The 19,180-nt window shown below is 43.1% G+C and overlaps 1 protein-coding gene across 1 annotated transcript in view; it reads left to right on the top strand.

Annotated features, from left to right (window-relative positions):
* Positions 1–19,180, top strand: part of LOC311109401 (5'-AMP-activated protein kinase subunit gamma-2-like) — a 155,563-nt gene that overhangs the window by 70,718 nt on the left and 65,665 nt on the right. Inside the window, exon 4 of the mRNA XM_084152263.1 lies at positions 18,607–18,824. Within this exon, the coding sequence (XP_084008389.1) occupies positions 18,607–18,824 (218 nt within the window). The remainder of the gene's footprint in view (positions 1–18,606; positions 18,825–19,180) is intronic.

The raw sequence follows: 19,180 nt of genomic DNA, 5'->3' as shown, positions 1-19,180 counted from the left end.
CACTGTGGGCCATGCTGGCTGTAGAGCTAATTTCCTAGAGTGCCTGTCGTCCTTTGGATTGATACTGAGCTCTCTAACGACCTTGCACAGTGAGGAAAGGAAAGGATACACTCCTTCCACACAAACACACACAAACACACATACTTATTTGTACCATCAGGGAATGAAATATGGTTCAGATGTAAACTAAAAGTATTGTAAACTAAAACCAGCCGTTTACGTAATCACCATGGCTGCTCTGCTGTCAGTGAATGAGAATGGAGTGACAGATTACAGTGTGAAAGCCAGAGATTACAGGATGACTTCTGGGGATGGGTATATCAGAATAACAGCCAAATTCAGACCGCACAGACAGTTGCTATTTTGACGTTATGCTGAGGATTTTTAGATTCACATTTAAAAATGGAATTGAGGTCATTCAGCACAAAGCACATAGTAGTGTTCATTACAGATTTTTAACAACGTTTTGAGCAAAATTGAGCATTTCTTATTGGACAAGTTCATGTAGTCCCGACTTGTTTCAGTCCGTTTTCTTTGCCCGGTACCTATTGAACAGGACCCAGGTGTGTGATTCAGTCTAAGAGGAAACTCTAGACTTTTGCCTTGCTGTGGGGTTGAAGGCGTGAGGTGACACTTAAAGCATCGCTCAGCTTGTCATTGTACCCCTGACCTGCCAGCTATCACAAGTGGATGCAGGAGGTAGCCTACACCTCTCTAGTGGAACGTAGCCATCTGTCATTATATAGTACACACACACACACACACACACACACACACACACAACCACATACACAACCACAAACCCACACACACACACACACACAACCACACACATACACACACACACACACACACACACAAAACCACACACATACACACACACACACAACCACACACACACACACTTCTCTTTTCCACAGTAGGCATTTGCTTTCCAAAACTGTGCATTTTTACCGCGATTGTATTTTGAAATCTGCAAAAGGCAAACCGACAGCCGCAACCAACCATAGAAATATAATCCATAGATGGCAGTTCCCATTCAAGTCAGGACTGGCATCCATTGCTAGTGGACCCATGTTTAACAGTAAAATTGCCAGGGTAAGAGGTTACAAGACCCTTCTATGGATTATATGTATATGGCCACAATGCAACAAGCTGTAGCCTATATTTGGGGAGGATGCTGCCAGACGGTAGGTAACCGGTAACTGCCAAAATAAAGGAAACACTTGAGTAAAAGAGGGCTACAAATAGTATGTTATAGTGTGGGATGCATTTTCCTGGCATGGTTTAGGTCCACTTGTAGAATCTATGCCAAGGCGCATTGAAGCTGTTCTGGCAGCTTGTGGTGGCCAAAAACCCTTTTAAGACGCTATGTTGGTGTTTACTTAATTTTGGCAGTTACCTGTATGAGCTTGTGATAAAATGTAATCCACAGTAATGTTTTTGGAAACTGTTGATCCTCTGTGACTAAATTATGCTCTCTGGTGTATTTTGAACATTGAGAGCGGGCTCCTGTGGTTGGATAAAACAAAAACAACAACAACGTAATACAAATAAAAAAAGAGCCTCTTGGGCCCCCTTTGGGCTTTGGCCCCGCCCCTGACTCACACAATTGACCAGTCACATTTATTTATTATGCCGTTTTTTATATTTTTATATTTTTTATTAATCAGTTACCCAATCAAGGCAGGGCCCCCCCAGTTACACACGTGGGCCCCTACCTCCTCTCCTCCCCCCATCTGATGATTAGCAGAGTTGCAGCAGGCAGCAGTAGGCTGTCTACACTCATTGAGAGTGGGCTCCTGAATCCTCCTGTGGTTGCCGGTTGCAGTAAAAAAAAAGTAATATATATACACTACCGTTCAAAAGTTTGGGGTCACCTAGAAATGTCCTTGTTTTTGAAAGAAAATAAAAAAAAATGTCCATTAAAATAACATCAAATTGATCAGAAATACAGAGTAGACATTGTTAATGTTGTAAATGGCTATTGTAGCTGGAAACAGCTGATTTTTAATGGAATATCTACATAGGTGTACAGAGGCCCATTATCAGCAACCATCAGTCCTGTGTTCCAATGGCACGTTGTGTTTGCTAATCCAAGTTTATCATTTTAAAAGGCTAATTGATCATTAGAAAATCATTTTGCAATTATGTTAGCACAGCTGAAAACTGTTGTGCTGATTAAAGAAGCAATAAAACTGGCCTTCTTGAGACTAGTTGAGTATCTGGAGCATCAGCAATTGTGGGTTCGATTACAGGCTCAAAATGGCTAGAAACAAATAACTTTCTTCTGAAACTCGTCAGTCTATTCTTGTAAAAAGAAAAGATTAAGATGGGCAGTCTGAGATTTGGCTTGTTCTTTGCAACTCTGCCTAGAAGGTCAGCATCCCGGAGTCGCCTCTTGTGTTTTGCGGGTACTGTTTAATGAAGCAGCCAGTTGAGGACCTGTGAGGTGCCTGTTTCTCAAACTAGACACTAATGTATTTGTCCTCTTGCTCAGTTGTGCAACGGGGCCTCCCACTCCACTTTCTATTCTGGTTAGAGCCAGTTTGCGCTGTTCTGTGAAGGGAGTAGTACACAGCGTTGTACGAGATCTTCAGTTTCTTTGCAATTTCTCGCATGGAATAGCCTTCATTTCTCAGAACAAGAATAGAGTGACGCGTTTCAGAAGAAAGTTATTTGTTTCTGGCCATTCTGAGCCTGTAATCGAACCCACAATTGCTGATGCTCCAGATACTCAACTAGTCTCAAGAAGGCCAGTTTTATTGCTTCTTTAATCAGCACAACAGTTTTCAGCTGCGCTAACATAATTGCAAAAGGGTTTTCTAATGATCAATTAGCCTTTTAAAATGATCAACTTGGATTAGCAAACACAACGTGCCATTGGAACACAGGACTGATGGTTGCTGATAATGGGCCTCTGTACGCCTATGTAGATATTCCATAAAAAATCAGCCGTTTCCAGCTACAATAGCCATTTACAACATTAACAATGTCTACACTGTATTTCTGATCAATTTGATGTTATTTTAATGGACCAAAAAATTGCTTTTCTTTCGAAAACAAGGACATTTCTAGGTGACCCCAAACTTTTGAACGGTAGTGTATATATTGTATTTATAATAGATACTGTATACATTTCCTTTGACTATGATCGATAATGTCAAAAGCCACACTGAAGTCTAACAAAACAGCCCCCACAATCTTATTATCATACATTTCTCTCAGCCAATCATCAGTCATTTGTGTAAGTGCTGTGCTTGTTGAATGTCCTTCCCTATAAGCGTGCTGAAAGTCTGTTGTCAATTTGTTTACTGTGAAATAGCATTTTATCTGGTCAAACACCATTTTTTCCAAAAGTTTACTAAGGGTTGGTAACAGGCTGATTGGTCGGCTATTTGAGTCGGTTAAGGGGGCTCATTTGCTTCCCTCTAGGCCTGAGGGCACACACTTTCTAGTAGGCTTAAATTGAAGATATGGCAAATAGGAGTGGCAATATCGTCCGCTATTATCCTCAGTAATTTTCCATCCAAGTTGTCAGACCCTGGTGGCTTGTCATTGTTGATCGACAATAATACTTTTTTCATCTCTTCCACACTTACTTTATGGATTTCAAAATTACAATGCTTGTCTTTCATAATTTGGTCAGATATACTTGGATGTGTAGTGTCAGCGTTTGTTGTTGGCATGTCATGCCTAAGTTTGCTAATCTTGCCAATGAAAAAATCATTAAAGTAGTTGGCAATATCAGTTTGCCTTTTTGCCTAAAATGTTATTTAAGGTGCTTTCTTTATGTCATTTATCTTTGTTTCATAGTGTAGTTTCTTCTTCTTTTTATTCAGTTTAGTCACATGATTTCTCAATTTGCAGTACGTTTGCCAATCGGTTGTACAGCCAGAACTATTTACCATCTATTTTGCCTCGTCCCTCTCAACCATACAATTTTTAAATTCCTCATCAATCCACAGGGATTTAACAGTTTTTACAGTCATTTTCTTATTGGGTGCATGCTTATTAGTAACTGGGATAAGCAATTTCATAAATGTGTCAAGTGCAGCGTCTGTTTGCTCGTCATTACACACCATAGACCAACACATATGTTTCACATCAACAACATAGGAATCACTACAGAACTTATTGTATGACCTCTTATACACAATATTAGGCCCAGCCTTTGGAACTTTGTTTTTCCGATGGATTTGGATACTGCTTTCAAACAAATTTCTGCAGCATTAGTAAAGATATGATCAACATATGTTGATGATTTCATTCCTATACTGTTTTTAACTACCCTGTTAGGTTGATTGATAACCTGAACCAGGTTGCAGGCACTAGTTACAGTTTGAAGCTTTCTCTTGAGTGGGCAGCCTGATGAAAGCCAGTCAATATTTAAAATCACCCAGAAAGTATACCTCTCTATTGATATCACATATATTATCAAGCATTTCACACGTCATCCAGATACTGACTGTTAGCACTTGGTGGTCTATATCAGCTTTTCACCAGAATGGGCTTTAAGTGAGGCAGGTGAACCTGTAGCCATATTACTTCAACAGTATTTAACATGAGATCCTCTCTAAGCTTTACAGGAATTTAGTTCCGAATATAGACCGCAACTCTCCCGAGTGGCGCAGTGGTCTAAGGCACTGCATCGCAGTGCTAGCTGTGCCACTAAAGATCCTGGTTCGAATCCAGGCTCTGTCGTAGCCGGCCGTGACCGGGAGACCCATGGGGCAGCGCACAATTGGCCCAGCGTCGTCCAGGGTAGGGGAGGGAATGGCCGGCAGGGATGTAGCTCAGTTGGTAGAGCATGGCGTTTGCAACGCCAGGGTTGTGGTTCGATTCCCACGGGGGGCCAGTATGAAAAATAAAAAAATAATGTATGCACTCACTAACTGTAAGTCGCTCTGGATAAGAGTGTCTGCTAAATGACTAAAATGTCAATGTAAAATGTAACACCGCCCCCATTGGCATTTATGTATTTTCTGTAAATGTTGTAACCTTGTTTTGCTACCACTGTATCATCAAAGGTATTATCTAAGTGAGTTTCAGAGATTGTCAGAATATGAATGTCATCTGTTAATAGCAAATTATTGATTTCATGAACCTTGTTTCTTAAACTACATATGTTAACGTGGGCTATTTTTAACACTTTTCTGGGATGCTTGATTATTTTTCTTGCTTTACTGGGAAGCTTAGCAGAGGTAGACATACTCAGGTTATTTTTATTAGTGCAGGGTGAGCTGCACACAGTGGACTTCCTACTAGGGCACACCACCTCAGTGCGAACAGTATTACAGTGCCTTGCAAAAGTATTCATCCCCCTTGGCGTTTTTCCTATTTTGTTGCATTACAACCTGTCATTTAAATTGATTTTTAATTGAATGGACATACACAAAATAGTCCAAATTGTTGAATTGAAATGAAAAAAATAACTTGTTTACAAAAATTCAAAAAAATAAAATATGGAAAAGTGGTGCGTGCATATGTATTCACCCCCTTTGCTATGAAGCTCCTAAATAAGATCTGGTGCAACCAATTACCTTCAGAAGAGCTGGGCTTTACGGAAGAGTGGCCAGAAAAAAGCCATTGCTTAAAGAAAAAAATAAGCAAACACGGTGGTGGTGGTGGTGGCAGCATGGTGGTGGCAGCATCATGCTGTGGGGATGTTTTTCATCGGCAGGGACTGGGAAACTGGTCAGAATTGAAGGAATGATGGATGGCGCTAAATACAGGAAAATTCTTGAGGGAAACCTGTTTAAGTCTTCCAGAGATTTGAGACTGGGACGGAGGTTCACCTTCCAGCAGGACAATGACCCTAAGCATACTGCTAAAGCAACACTCGAGTGGTTTAAGGGGAAACATTTAAATGTCTTGGAATGGCCTAGTCAAAGCCCAGACCTCAATCCAATTGAGAATCTGTGGTATGATTTAAAGATTGCTGTACACCAGCGGAACCCATCCAACTTGAAGGAGCTGGAGCAGTTTTGCCTTGAAGAATGGGCAAAAATCCCAGTGGCTAGATGTGCCAAGGTTATAGAGACATACCCCAAGAGACATGCAGCTGTAATTACTGCAAAAGGTGGCTCTACAAAGTATTGACTTTGGGGGGGTGAATAGTTATGCAGGCTCAAGTTTTCTGTTTTTTTGTCTTATTTCTTGTTTGTTTCACACCCCAAAATATTTTGCATCTTCAAAGTGGTAGGCATGTTGTGTAAATCAAATGATACAAACCCCCCAAAAATCCATTTTAATTCCAGGTTGTAAGGCAACAAAATATGAAAAATGCCAAGGGGGGTGAATACTTTCGCAAGCCACTGTACTCTGGTTCATAGGCATATGATTACTGCATACAATAGCTGTAGGATCAGCAGAGGCATTCCGGGCAGTAAGAGGGACATAAATTAGGTTATTTACATTGTCAATAAATGTTACACCCACAGAGCTGCAATAGTCTCGTAGCCAGTTATGGAGGGCTAAAAGTCTGCTGAATCGTTCAATGCCACGATTTAGGGAGGGCAGAGGGCCAGATATTATGGGGCTTTTGTTGGTGTCAAGTAGAGACCCAATCAGTTATTTAAAATCCATATTCAGCTGTTCTGAGCTGCCCTTCATAATGTAATTTGATCCCACATGAACCATGACAGTATCAGCCCCCGGTGACTGACTCACAGCCTCGGGAAGCAACCTTGTGATATCCTGAACTTTTGCCCCAGGAAAACACAAAATCTTTGCCCCAGGTAGAGATATATGCCTCACCCTCGAACTCCCTATCACAATCGCCGGAATGATCCGGCCTCTGCCGTGTCTCGAAGCAGATTGCGTGGCCAGAGCCACAGAACTCACCTGAGAAGAGGGCTGCTTTGACGCCGGCTGCGTGCAGTCCACAACCACCAAAGGGACAGAGCTCTGATCCAGAGAGCACGGCCCAGTGGAGGGGGGCCGCCGTGGTCCAGGCTGTGCCCAGGCAGTTGATTGACTCGGACAGGGAGAGATAGCTGGAGGGTCATCCACAGCCATGGAGGGAACATCCAAGCCCCTGACAGAGGACAGCTGGTACAGGGGCTCAAAGCGATTTGAAAGTCTTAAATCCGGACGCGGGGGAAGAAGGTAGGCGTGCCGAGAACAATTATTCTCCTTCTTTCTGGTTCTGACCCGCATCCATTTACGCTCACCTGGAGTCGAACAGTGAGCAGCCATTTTCTGGTTCAAGCTAGTAGAGGGGTGCAGTGGCGGAAATTGATCATAGTCCAGGAAGGTCCCATTATGATCCTCTTGGACGTTTTGATAGGAAGCATTTAAAGATGCTGATATTCTCATAGAATCCTTATTCAGTTCAAGGCGCTTGGTCACATTTTTTTTTTCTTCATGAAGAGTAATAATCCTTTCGTTAGTTGCATCAAGTACAATACATTTTTCACAAATGAAGGCATCCATCGGATCTTTCCCCGTGACAACAACGAACATGTTGCATATTATACATTTAATAGCTTGCGAGTCCCCAGCAGATTCAAATGAGTTTTCACTGCTGCACGCCGACAGTCCAGGGGAACAAACCTTTCACAATTTCCAGAGATGCTCCCTCCATGGCCGCGGATGCCCCCACCAGCCCCCTGCACAACTGTGTTGATGTCTGTCTCTCGTTGAATGTGAGAGCGAGAGAGAAGCGCGGGGGGGACGGGTGATGTCTGGGTCGGTTATCAGTGGCAGGTCGCCGGCTGTTCCTTTCTACGCACCGGCCTGGCTGAGTGTTTGTGTTCGGTGTAGCTTCTCAGAGCTGTGTCAGGCGTGTCATTGATTGATTAGTCAATCCACTGATTTATTGGTCGCATCCCTATTTATGATCACATAATTAGTCATTTAAGCAATAAGGCCCAAGGGGGTGTGGTATGTGGCCAATATACCACGGCTAAGGGCTGTTCTGGATACAGCCCTTAACCATGGTATATTGGCATATTCCACAAACCCCCGAGGTGCCTTATTGCTATTATAAACTGAGCAGTACAAATAAATGTTTTGTCATACCCGTGGTATACGGTCTGATATACCACGGCTGTCAGCCAATCAGCATTTAGGGCTCGAACTACCCAGTTTATAATATCATTTAGGTTACAGTAGTTATGTAAAATCAAAAGAAGTGCCCTCACATCACAGTTGATGTTTATCAGCTTTCATCTAGATGCTTTCATGTGTATTTCAAGGCTCTAAAACCCAGTTTTGAGAGAAAATAACATACACTGTCATTTATTTACCTTTTTTAACCCAACGGCAACCATTAGCTCACCATCAAAGAGCTTCCATTGAGCTATATGTGGCTATGAGTATATGTGTTGAGCATTTCCCCCATCACTAGTGATTAATGTCTAGCTCTTGGCAAAGTCAAACCAGAAGGACTTTCATACTGTAGGTCTGAATGGGTGACCAGGGACCACTCATCCAAATGATTGGATGTCAAGAATATTCCAGCAGTATTTCTCCATTGTAAAACACTGGAGGTGTCTCATGGCCAAGTGTGTGTGTGCGTGTGTGTGTGTGTGTGTGTGTGTGTAAAGAGAACTGTCATATTAGGTTCTGTTTTGGTTTACACTGTTCTGCCCACCCTGCAATGCATGCTGGTACACCCTACTGATTGCTCTAGCCTCTCTCTCTGTCACCTTACTTGACACTGTCGCAGATGGCAACTCCCCAAGAGCTCTGGCTCTCTCTCTCACACTCTTACCATGGTTTCTTAACACCATGACATCCCACGATGCAACATGTTGATTGTCTGGCACTGTGACCAAATGAAAACCCTGGGGTTATTTGATTTCTAAGTCGTTAGGATTTTTTGTTCTAGTTTGTTTTAAGTGTGACACTTTAGGTGTGTTGTTTATCATAGCAGAAATAATGGAATCAAAAGAATAAGAGTTAAATGTACCCACCCACAACCCACCCACAACCCACCCACAACCCACCCACAACCCACCCATAACCCACCCACAACCCACCCACAACCCACCCATAACCCACCCACAACCCACCCACAACCCTGAGACTCCAAATGGATTATGAACTGTCATAGAACAAAACAATTGTGTTTTTCTGTCCTTTGTCCCAATATCACTCTACTTTGGCAAACACAGGTTTATTATTTGATCAGCTGGCGGGTGCTTCAGGGGAAATGTGCTTATTGATCATCTCCATCTGGTTGATGAAGTAACTTCGACACATCAAGTACCAGATACACATCTATGAAGAGGCACACAAGGTATTCACGAATAGCTCTTCTGCTAGCCAGTGAGTTCGCACTGCTATATTTCAAAACATAGAAATGTGTTATATGCCTGTCCAATGTCAAGTGTATGGTACAAAAATTTTGACTTTTTGGTAGGCTCAGGGGTTGAATGTTCTTTAGTCACAAGTGTCACTTGCACAGGCAAATGATGCCGAAATGGAGTGAGAGAAATGTCTTTGTTCAAGTGAAAACGTAATCTCCTTAATTGTCAGTGAAGAGGACACTTAAAACCAGCCCTTCAAAGTGCTCTTTAGTAGAGTTCAATTGGTGCCACTGCTATTCACATGCATTAACTGTTTAATGTGTTTATAGTGTGTTTATAATGCCGTCAAAGTGTTAGTGATGTGTGTAATTTATTAGCATCTTAAAAGATACCACAAGACGGATGCAGATATAAAATCGATATAGATACTACAGTGAGAGGGTGGTATAGGGACATAGATGCAGATATAAAACCTGAGAGAGATGGAGGAAGAGATACTGACACCCCGAGAGAGACATGGGGGGCAGCAGACTGTCGTTAGTGTCAGACAAGCCAGACGCAAGCTGTGAGAGTGTGAGGCTAGCAGATGTTTCACAGATCACAACCATGGCGAGAAAAATCATTCCAGATGAGTAAACAGATGGAAGCCATCATAGGACAGTACCCAGCTAGCACATTTGGTTTCTTGGAAGTTGTGGGAACGTAAATTTTTCGTTTGCCATTGGTTCTGGGAACAAAGCCATATGTTTCCTGACTGGGAAAACAAAACGTTTTTTAAACATTCTGAGAACGGAAATTAAATGTTTGCCTGTTCTAGAAACATAAATCTTTAGCTTGTAGAAAGGTTCTGAGAACGTTTTATTTTGGTTCCCTGAAAGTTCTCCTGGGAGGTTTTATTAACGTTCTGAGAACGGAAATTATACGTTATTTGAAAGTAATGAAATAACGTTCTGAGAACATTCTCTAAATGTTGTGAATGTTTTGAACGAAATGTTATTTGGAGGTTTTTGAATAACTTCCGTAAAACTTTCACTGAATGTTTCAATAAGACTTTTAATAACACTGCTAGCTTAGGTTAACTGTTCTGAACTCCAAGCACAGATAGGACACATGGAAACTCATTTGCTTAGGCATTAATCATGCAAACACATAGATGTTCTATTGTGACACGGCGTCAGTGAGATTCGAACCTATGATCTTCAAACCTATTAGTCCACCAGGATGGGGCTAGTGTGCAATGTTGTTTTCTTTACTCATACAAATCTGTTCATTTTAGTCTATTCAATCAGACCCCATTTCAAAAGAAACAAGCACTCTTTAAGATCAGGTGTGGCCAGTTAGTCGGCACGGCCAACACACCTCAACTCACCTAACAAGATGGAGGATAGAGTTTTGTTGACGCTGAGAACAGAATTGATATGTTTTTAAGTAACATTCTTAGAACGTTCTTTGAACGTTATTAATGTTTTCTTGTAGTTTTTATGGAATGTTTTCTTAATTTTCTGTGAACATGACTTGAAATAGAAACATGAAGAAACCTGCAGAAAAGGTATGCTGAAGTACTGAAATTCCCAAAGAAGAACGTTGTTTTTTAACGTTCTCGGAACAATTTGAGAACATTACTTTAAATAGAACAATGAGGAAACCTGTAGGGAACGTTATGCTGAAGTACTGAAATTCCCACCTAAGAAGCATGTGGTTCTTATAACGTTATGTGCTAGTTGGGTATCCTGCACCATTCCCATAGCATTGTGGGAAGGTTTTATGCAAAATAACCATAGGACAACCATGCTCTCACCAAGCAAGCTCTTAGAAACATGTGTTTCTCAGAACATTATGTGCTAGCTGAGTATCCTGCTCCATTCCCATAGCATTGTGGGAAGGTTGTATGCAAAATAACCATAGGACAACCACGCTCTCACCAAGCTCTAAGAAACATGTTTCTCAGAACGTTATCTGCTAGCTGGGTAAAACCTATTACCTACATTTCCAGTGGTTGGCTTGCTACATAGCAGACAATCTGTCATTTCAACTATGCAATTAACCTTTTTTGTGATTACCCAGGTAATCAAACACGTAGCACACATTATTAAAAAAGACAGACAAGAGGCCAGATCAGGAGTTAATGTGACGTTCCTGAGGGAAGCCAACACCTTAAATGAAATGCCTGGCTGCTGGATAGACACGCGACAAATGGCTGTTTAGGGACAGATGGACAGACAGACAGACACACAGAAACACAAACACACAGACAGATAGACAGGCTGGGAAGCAATGGCTGCTGACTGGAACCAGTAGGCCTTGTCGATGAGGTTCAAAGTGGTGCTCAGGGAGACGAGGGGGAAGGTTAATCGATCTGACATGGGGCAGGCAAAGGTCACATACTGTACCTCGGGGGAAGGCTTCAGAAAGACAGTTGCGGAAGATAAAGATAAAGAGAGAGGGATGGAAATGCTGTTTTCCTTTCCATGTGAAACATTATATATCGGATTCCCTTCACTCAACGCAGCCTGCTGGCTAGGATCAATCTGTTCAAACTCACAAACAATTCGCTTTCTGTTTGAGCGAGCATTCGAACATCAAGATTTACCCCCACATCCTACTGTCACACATTGCTACTTTATAGGCATTCATTCAGGGGGAGTTTTCCGTTGACAGCGAGCATTCACCAAAACTGTAATCAGAGCAAAAGTAATCGAGTTAAGCCCTCGGCTTGTATTGTTGATGTAATTTGAAAAATATATAATTTAGCGCTGGTTTGATGCATGTATCTCTGAGTGTGATCTTACTTTGAGCTCAGAGGACTGTGAGAGAATCCTGTTTGCCAAAACTGGTTCAACGCATTCATTTTTAAATAAGATGTGAATGATGTGTTTTATTGTCTTGCAGAGGACAAAGCAGAATCTGCTTTAGAAGAATGTTGTTCATCTGACCAGAATATTATCCCGAATATTGATTTTGACTTCTAAGAAATCATGTACACGTGATCCACCACAAGGAGTTCGCTTTTACATGATTCAGGCAGTTTATCCAAATCATTTTGAAGTCTTTATGGAGAAGGAAAGCAGGACCTTTAGAGTAATCCAAAATATCATTATAGTTAGCTAGCTAAAATGTGGGTAGACAAACATTTGATCTTTTTGTGTGTGTGTGTGTGTGTGTGTGTTGTGCACGTGTGTGTCCATGTCTGCATGTTTGTGAGTGTGTGTGTGTCAGTACTCTGACATCTCCTGGTGTTTCTCATTTCTAATATTTTTTTATAATATTTTGGAATTCAGATAATCACCATAATCATATTGCTTTGAAAATATTGAACCAATTTGGACAGGCGGATTTGTGTAAATGCAGGGTATTGAAAGCAGACAGTATTACACTGGGCTATGTTTTATTCAAATGAGCTGCCACTCCATGTTTGTTTCTGTGTGTGTGTAGAGGAGAGGAGAGAGAGACTATTTGAATGGAGAAGCAATGCATCAGAGAGCTGTGTGTGTGTGTGTGTGTGTGTGTGTGTGTGTGTGTGTGTGTGTGTGTGTGTGTGTGTGTGTGTGTGTGTGTGTGTGTGTGTGTGTGTGTGTGTGTGTGTGTGTGTAAAATATGGGGAATTGTGTGCATGCCTGTATCTCCAAATCTGACCTTGTATGTGTAAACAGTGTGTGTGTGTATTTGTATTTATTAAGGATCCCCATTAGTTCCTGCTAAGGCAGCAGCTACTCTTCCTGGGGTCCAGCAACATTAAGGCAGTTATATACAATTTACAATTTCATAACACTTTTCACAACACATTAACTGTGTGCCCTCAGGCCACTACTCTGCTATCATATATCTACAATACAAAATCTGTGTGTGTGTATACATTTGGCAGTAGGGTCGTGATTTAGTAGCGCTGATGTTAATGATCCCCTGTGGATTTATGAGGCAGAGAGATGGATAAGCCTATACACACACACACACACACACACACACACACACAAACACAAAGCAGACTGCTTTTCAGATGACATCTTACTGGTGAGAAATGCTCTTTGGAGTTCTCTCCCTCCATCCCTCCATCCCTCTCTATCTCTATCTCCTTCATCCCTCTCTCCCTCCATCCCTCTCTCCCTCCATCCCTCTCTCCCTTCATCTCTATATCCCTCCATCCATCCCTCTCTCCCTCTCTCCCTCCATCCCTCTCTCCCTCCATCTCTACCTCCCTCCATCCCTCTATCTCCCTCATCCCTCCATATCCGTCTCCCTCCATCCCTCTCTCCCTTCATCTCTATCTCCTTCATCCCTCTCTCCCTCCATCCCTCCATCTCCATCTCCCTCCATCCCTCTCTCCCTCCATCCCTTTCTCCCTCCATCCCCATAATGTTTTCTTTTAGTCTAGGCCGGCCCTAGCCTTTTGTGGGCCCTAAGTGAGATTTGACGGGGGAGAGAAAAATGTCCTGCAATTCTACACATTTTGCCATGGAGAGTAGAGAAAATGTTGCAATTTTAAAGCAAACTTTCTGCAATTCTACACATTTTGGAGAGAAGTTTATCTAAAGTATTTTTGACCGTTTAAAGCTAATTTCTTGCAATTCTACAAATGTTTCTTACATGCTAACCACACCGTTCGCGTTACGTGCGCGAGCGTCACAAAATAAATGTACACATACATGTTATTCAATCAATTCATCCAAACTGCTCGCGAGCGTCTACGTAGGCCAGGCGCTAAAATAGAACTTGGTTCTATTTTTGACGCTTGACGCGCTGCAAGTCCCGCCTCTCCCACCTCCTCATTGGTTTTTAGGAGCATATATCCACGTGGGTGATTGAAAGATGAACTGAGGTCCACACTCCAGTTCAGTTGGTGGTGGTAATGCACCTTAAAGTTGGTTGCCAACCGCCATATAAAGTCCACAGAAGAAGAAGAAGAAGAAGAAGACGACGACTGAAGAAGGAGAGATTACTAGAAACTAACTAGGTTCCCCCTTTTATCTGTTGATTAATTGTCTGAGTAGAGAACACACGATTTTGTGTGACTCAAAGAGTCAAAATTCTACAAAGATTCAGGAAAAAAAGTAATGTTTCAGGTAAAATAACAACCCAATGTTTATATCCCAGGACAAATTAGCTAGCAACAGCAAGCTAGCTAGCTAAATTGCCATGAATGTTTCATATGTTTTGACCTGTCCCCAAATTAATATAGTTGGTTCAGAGTTCGTTTTGATATTTCAACCTGCGTGTCCTGATCGCATCTGGTGTGGATGGACAAAATCAACATGCACACTATGGCGCACGTGGATGCACGTGTGTGCCGAGGCTAGTCAGCATGTTAGACTTATGCCATGTTAATGATATCTGAGTGAGAGTGACTAACAAAATCAATGTGGGCCCCCTGGAGGTCAGGGCCCCTGGGCACACGCCCTGTCTGCCCAGTCGGTATTCAGCCATGATTACTATAAGTTTAGATAACTGGCTAGACTAACTTACCAATCTAAAAATTGTTCGCTGACAAGGCTAATTGAATGACTGTCAGTGACTGACATAACAACAGAAAAACTTCTGATTTCGAAATTGCACCTTGTGTATTCTACTATTCTAACTCTCAACCCCGACTGAGTTCCCCAATTCGTTTTTTTAGCGACAGGAGCCGACCCTGACACTGGCCTACAACCTAATGGTTTCAAAGGGAACCTCTCCTGTTCCTCTTGCAGTTGTATGTATCACAGATGGAAATAATGAATGGCTTGATGTAGGACAAAGTGATGTCAGGTCACTTTAAACCTCATTGTCATGCTGTCCATTTAGGAACTGTAATACACTGAATTGATAGATTTTTTTGTTCGTTACGATGGTTTGTTTCGAGAACATTTGTATTAATAATAATAATACATGCCAATGATGCTTTTATCCAAAGCGACTTACAGTCATGTGTGCATACATACATACATACATGCATGTTACGCACAGATGGAATCCACTATCCTGGTGTTGCCAGTGCCATGTTTTCCGGATCCATTTTATTTGAGGTTAAATGCTGTAGATTAGTGTCACACCCTGACCTGGAGACACTGTTATTATCTAGGTAGTTTGGTCGGGGTGTGAAAATCTATGTGTTGTAGTTCTATGTTTGGCCGGGTGTGGTTCCCAATCAGAGGCAGCTGTTGCTCGTTGTCTCTGATTGGTGATCATACTTAGGCAGCCAGTTCTCCTGCCTGTGTTGTGGGATCTTGTTTGTGTTCCGTGTTATGCTTGTATGTGTATAGCCTGAGGACCTCACGTTACGTTGTTTCTTGTTTTGTTTATGTTTATTGAGTTTAATAAACATTTACATTACATTTACGTCATTTAGCAGACGCTCTTATCCAGAGCGACTTACAAATTGGTGCATTCACCTTATAGCCAGTGGGATAACCACTTTACAATCCGTATTATTATTATTATTAATTTTTTTTTGGGGGGGTAGAAGGACTACTTCATCCTATCCCAGGTATTCCTTAAAGAGGTGGGGTTTCAAGTGTCTCCGGAAGGTGGTAAGTGACTCCGCTGTCCTGGCGTCGTGAGGGAGCTTGTTCCACCATTGGGGTGCCAGAGCAGCAAACAGTTTTGACTGGGCTGAGCGGGAACTGTGCTTCCGCAGAGGTAGGGGGGCCAGCAGGCCAGAGGTGGATGAACGCAATGCCCTCGTTTGGGTGTAGGGACTGATCAGAGCCTAAAGATACGGAGGTGCCGTTCCCCTCGCAGCTCCGTAGGCAAGCACCATGGTCTTGTAGCAGATGCGAGCTTCAACTGGAAGCCAGTGGAGTGTGCGGAGGAGCGGGGTGACATGAGAGAACTTGGGAAGGTTGAACACCAGACGGGCTGTGGCATTCTGGATAAGTTGTAGGGGTTTAATGGCACAGGCAGGGAGCCCAGCCAACAGCGAGTTGCAGTAATCCAGACGGGAGATGACAAGTGCCTGGATTAGGACCTGTGCCGCTTCCTGTGTAAGGCAGGGTCGTACTCTCCGAATGTTGTAGAGCATGAACCTACAGGATCGGGTCACCGCCTTGATGTTAGCGGAGAACGACAGGGTGTTGTCCAGGGTCACGCCAAGGCTTTTTGCACTCTGGGAGGAGGACACAACGGAGTTGTCAACCGTGATGACGAGATCATGGAACGGGCAGTCCTTCCCCGGGAGGAAGAGCAGCTCCATCTTGCCGAGGTTCAGCTTGAGGTGGTGATCCGTCATCCACACTGATATGTCTGCCAGACATGCAGAGATGCGATTCGCCACCTGATTATCAGAAGGGGGAAAGGAGAAGATTAGTTGTGTGTCGTCTGCGTAGCAATGATAGGAGAGGCCATGTGAGGATATGACAGAGCCAAGTGACTTGGTGTATAGCGAGAATAGGAGAGGGCCTAGAACTGAGCCCTGGGGGACACCAGTGGTGAGAGCACGTGGTGCAGAGACAGATTCTCACCACGCCACTTGGTAGGAGCGTAAACATGTACGCTTTTCACGCTGCACCTTGGTCTGACCCATCTCTCAATGTTCGTGACAATTAGTTAATGCATCATTTAACCTCAACCCCCATTGCTTATTTTTTACCCTGAATCCTTATAAATTCTGCAGCTTTTCCCAGAGAAACCCTCAGCCCGTAAAAGAACCAGGGTTGTGTTCGTAAGTGCATGCAACAGAAAACATGTTGGAACAGAAAAGGATAATTCACGTTTTTTATTGGACGAGACCGGGTAGTCTGTTCCTGTTTCAGTGTCCGTTTTCTTCCGTTTGGAGCCCGATAAACACGACCCAGGCAATGACAGTGTAAAAAAATGACAGCCGCAGTGAAGCGAGGCAGATAAAGCCTTTGCACTCTGGTAAAGGATTGCATTTATTTTTATAATCAATTGCACACAAGGTCCAAACGAACCTTGACTTTCACATTTAACCAAACCCCTCTGAATCGGAGAGGTGCGGGTTGCTGCCACATTAGGCGCCCAGGGAGCTGTTGTTGTGGGGGCTTAACTGCCTTGCTCAAGGGCAGAACGGCAGATTTTTTTTTTTACCTTGTCGGCTTGGGGATTCGAACTAGCAACCTTACTGGCCCAACGCTCGAACTATTAGTTTACCTGCCGCTGGATCAGCTTCACGCCTCCACCACGATGCTGTTGGGCAAGGCTGGTGCTTAGTACTGTAATGTTGTGTAGGGCGTTGATTTCTTCCTGACAGGAAGTTATGTTTTACTGTACACGCAGTACATGGGCTGCATTCCATTCCAACTGGCATTGTAGATGTAAACAAATGCTCAACCTAGTTTCTACAATATTTCTTTCACCTTTCCAGTGTTATCAGATTGCGAAGATCTGTGAAGGAGAGTGAACGAGGGCAGAAGGAAGGGAGGACTTTTTGGAAGAGAATGCAGCCTATGACTCGTACTACACCACCGCAAGTCACTACAGTATGTTCACACTATGTCCATGACTAGCCACTTAAAAGTCTGGTGAAGTGTCTAGAGGACTGTATTGATTCTGCTTGGGCTCATCAAGGAAGATGTACTGCATCGTCTGCATGTCAATAAGGTCTTAGATTAGAACCTCTGGGAGTGAGAGCTGATTAGTGATCTTCTTGCTTTGTTGGATAGCATGAAAGGAGAATGTGGGTATGCCATGCATTTGATGGAAAGGTAACTAGAATAACAGTAGCTCATTAGTATAGTATGGACTTTCTGTTCTCAGTTGACTCTTTGAATATCTCTAAGGGCTATGTTGTTATAAATGAAGATGTCTGTTGATCTAACTAGGTCCTTTTAAAACTCAGAGTTGAAAGGTCGTCCCTCCTGTCTTTGTAACAGTGTTCAGATGCTTGCTACAACAATAAATGATCCTCTTTGTTTTAAAACAAATAACTTTCCAGCTATTTCTATCCTCCGAACTCCATTACTGCTGATTCAGACTTACACAGTCGTCTCTGAATCATCTGTATAACCTACTGGCTGACTTTGACAGTATTGGTTGAATGTGTTCACAGTCTTGTTGTGCATACCAGAATATTTTTAGCACTGACCGTTCCAGAAGAATCTGATTAACATCAGATTCAGATTCACCTCCAAGCTCTGTCCACATGGCACCAAAATAATGTTGTCTCAACTGGCAAAAAGGCAGCACTACAGATTGATTGCCTATCTATCTGGAGCTCCATCTCATTCTCAATCCTTGCTGAAAGTTAAATCAGATAGCACCCCATCTGTGGCTCCTTGCCTAGAGGTACGCTGTATTTTCAGCCCAGTGAAGCCCATCACCCTCAGACATGTCTTAGATTACAGCAGAAAGAGCCTCAGGCCTTTTTCATACTGAAAGTCTAATCCACCACCCCTTGTACCCGTTCTCCGTTTCTCCTTAGCCTCCGGGATCTCCTCGCCCCCCTCGACTCCCCCAACGCAGGCCGCCAAGCAGCCGCCGGCATTCCTGTTGGAGGCCTATCAGAGCGAGCCGGAGAGGCTGGAGGCACGGATGCGCTCCTACTCTTCCCCGCCGGACACCGGGCAACGCTTCAGTCTACCCTGCGCCAAACCACCCATGGCTCCCTCCGCCCCCATTGCTACCTCACAATCACCACCAGTGAGTACTACCCCACTGCTAAAACATCCCTAAGGGTTTTCCCATTGAACAGTCTAATTCATATTCTTCAACTGCACTGATCTGACAACACAGGATAGGTGAAAGCAATACGGCAATGGTTGGTTGGAGATGAGGCGAGGAAGCCAACTGAAGACTATTGAGATTCACCTATGAAGTCAGTCCTGGTGGTTGTCCCCTCCTGTTATGCATGGATGAGAGATGGTCCATCTTCATTTATAACAACATAAAGCAGCACCTCAAGGCACAATACCTTTTTACCCCATGTGACCAAATGTTTGTATGCCTATTGAGAACTTCAATTTTTCCTCATTTTGTTACGTTACAGCCTTAATTCT

The sequence above is a fragment of the Coregonus lavaretus genome (genome assembly GCF_964263955.1).
Source record: "Coregonus lavaretus genome assembly, chromosome: 34".
NCBI lineage: Eukaryota > Metazoa > Chordata > Actinopteri > Salmoniformes > Salmonidae > Coregonus > Coregonus lavaretus.
This window is presented reverse-complemented; position numbering and strand designations above follow the sequence as displayed.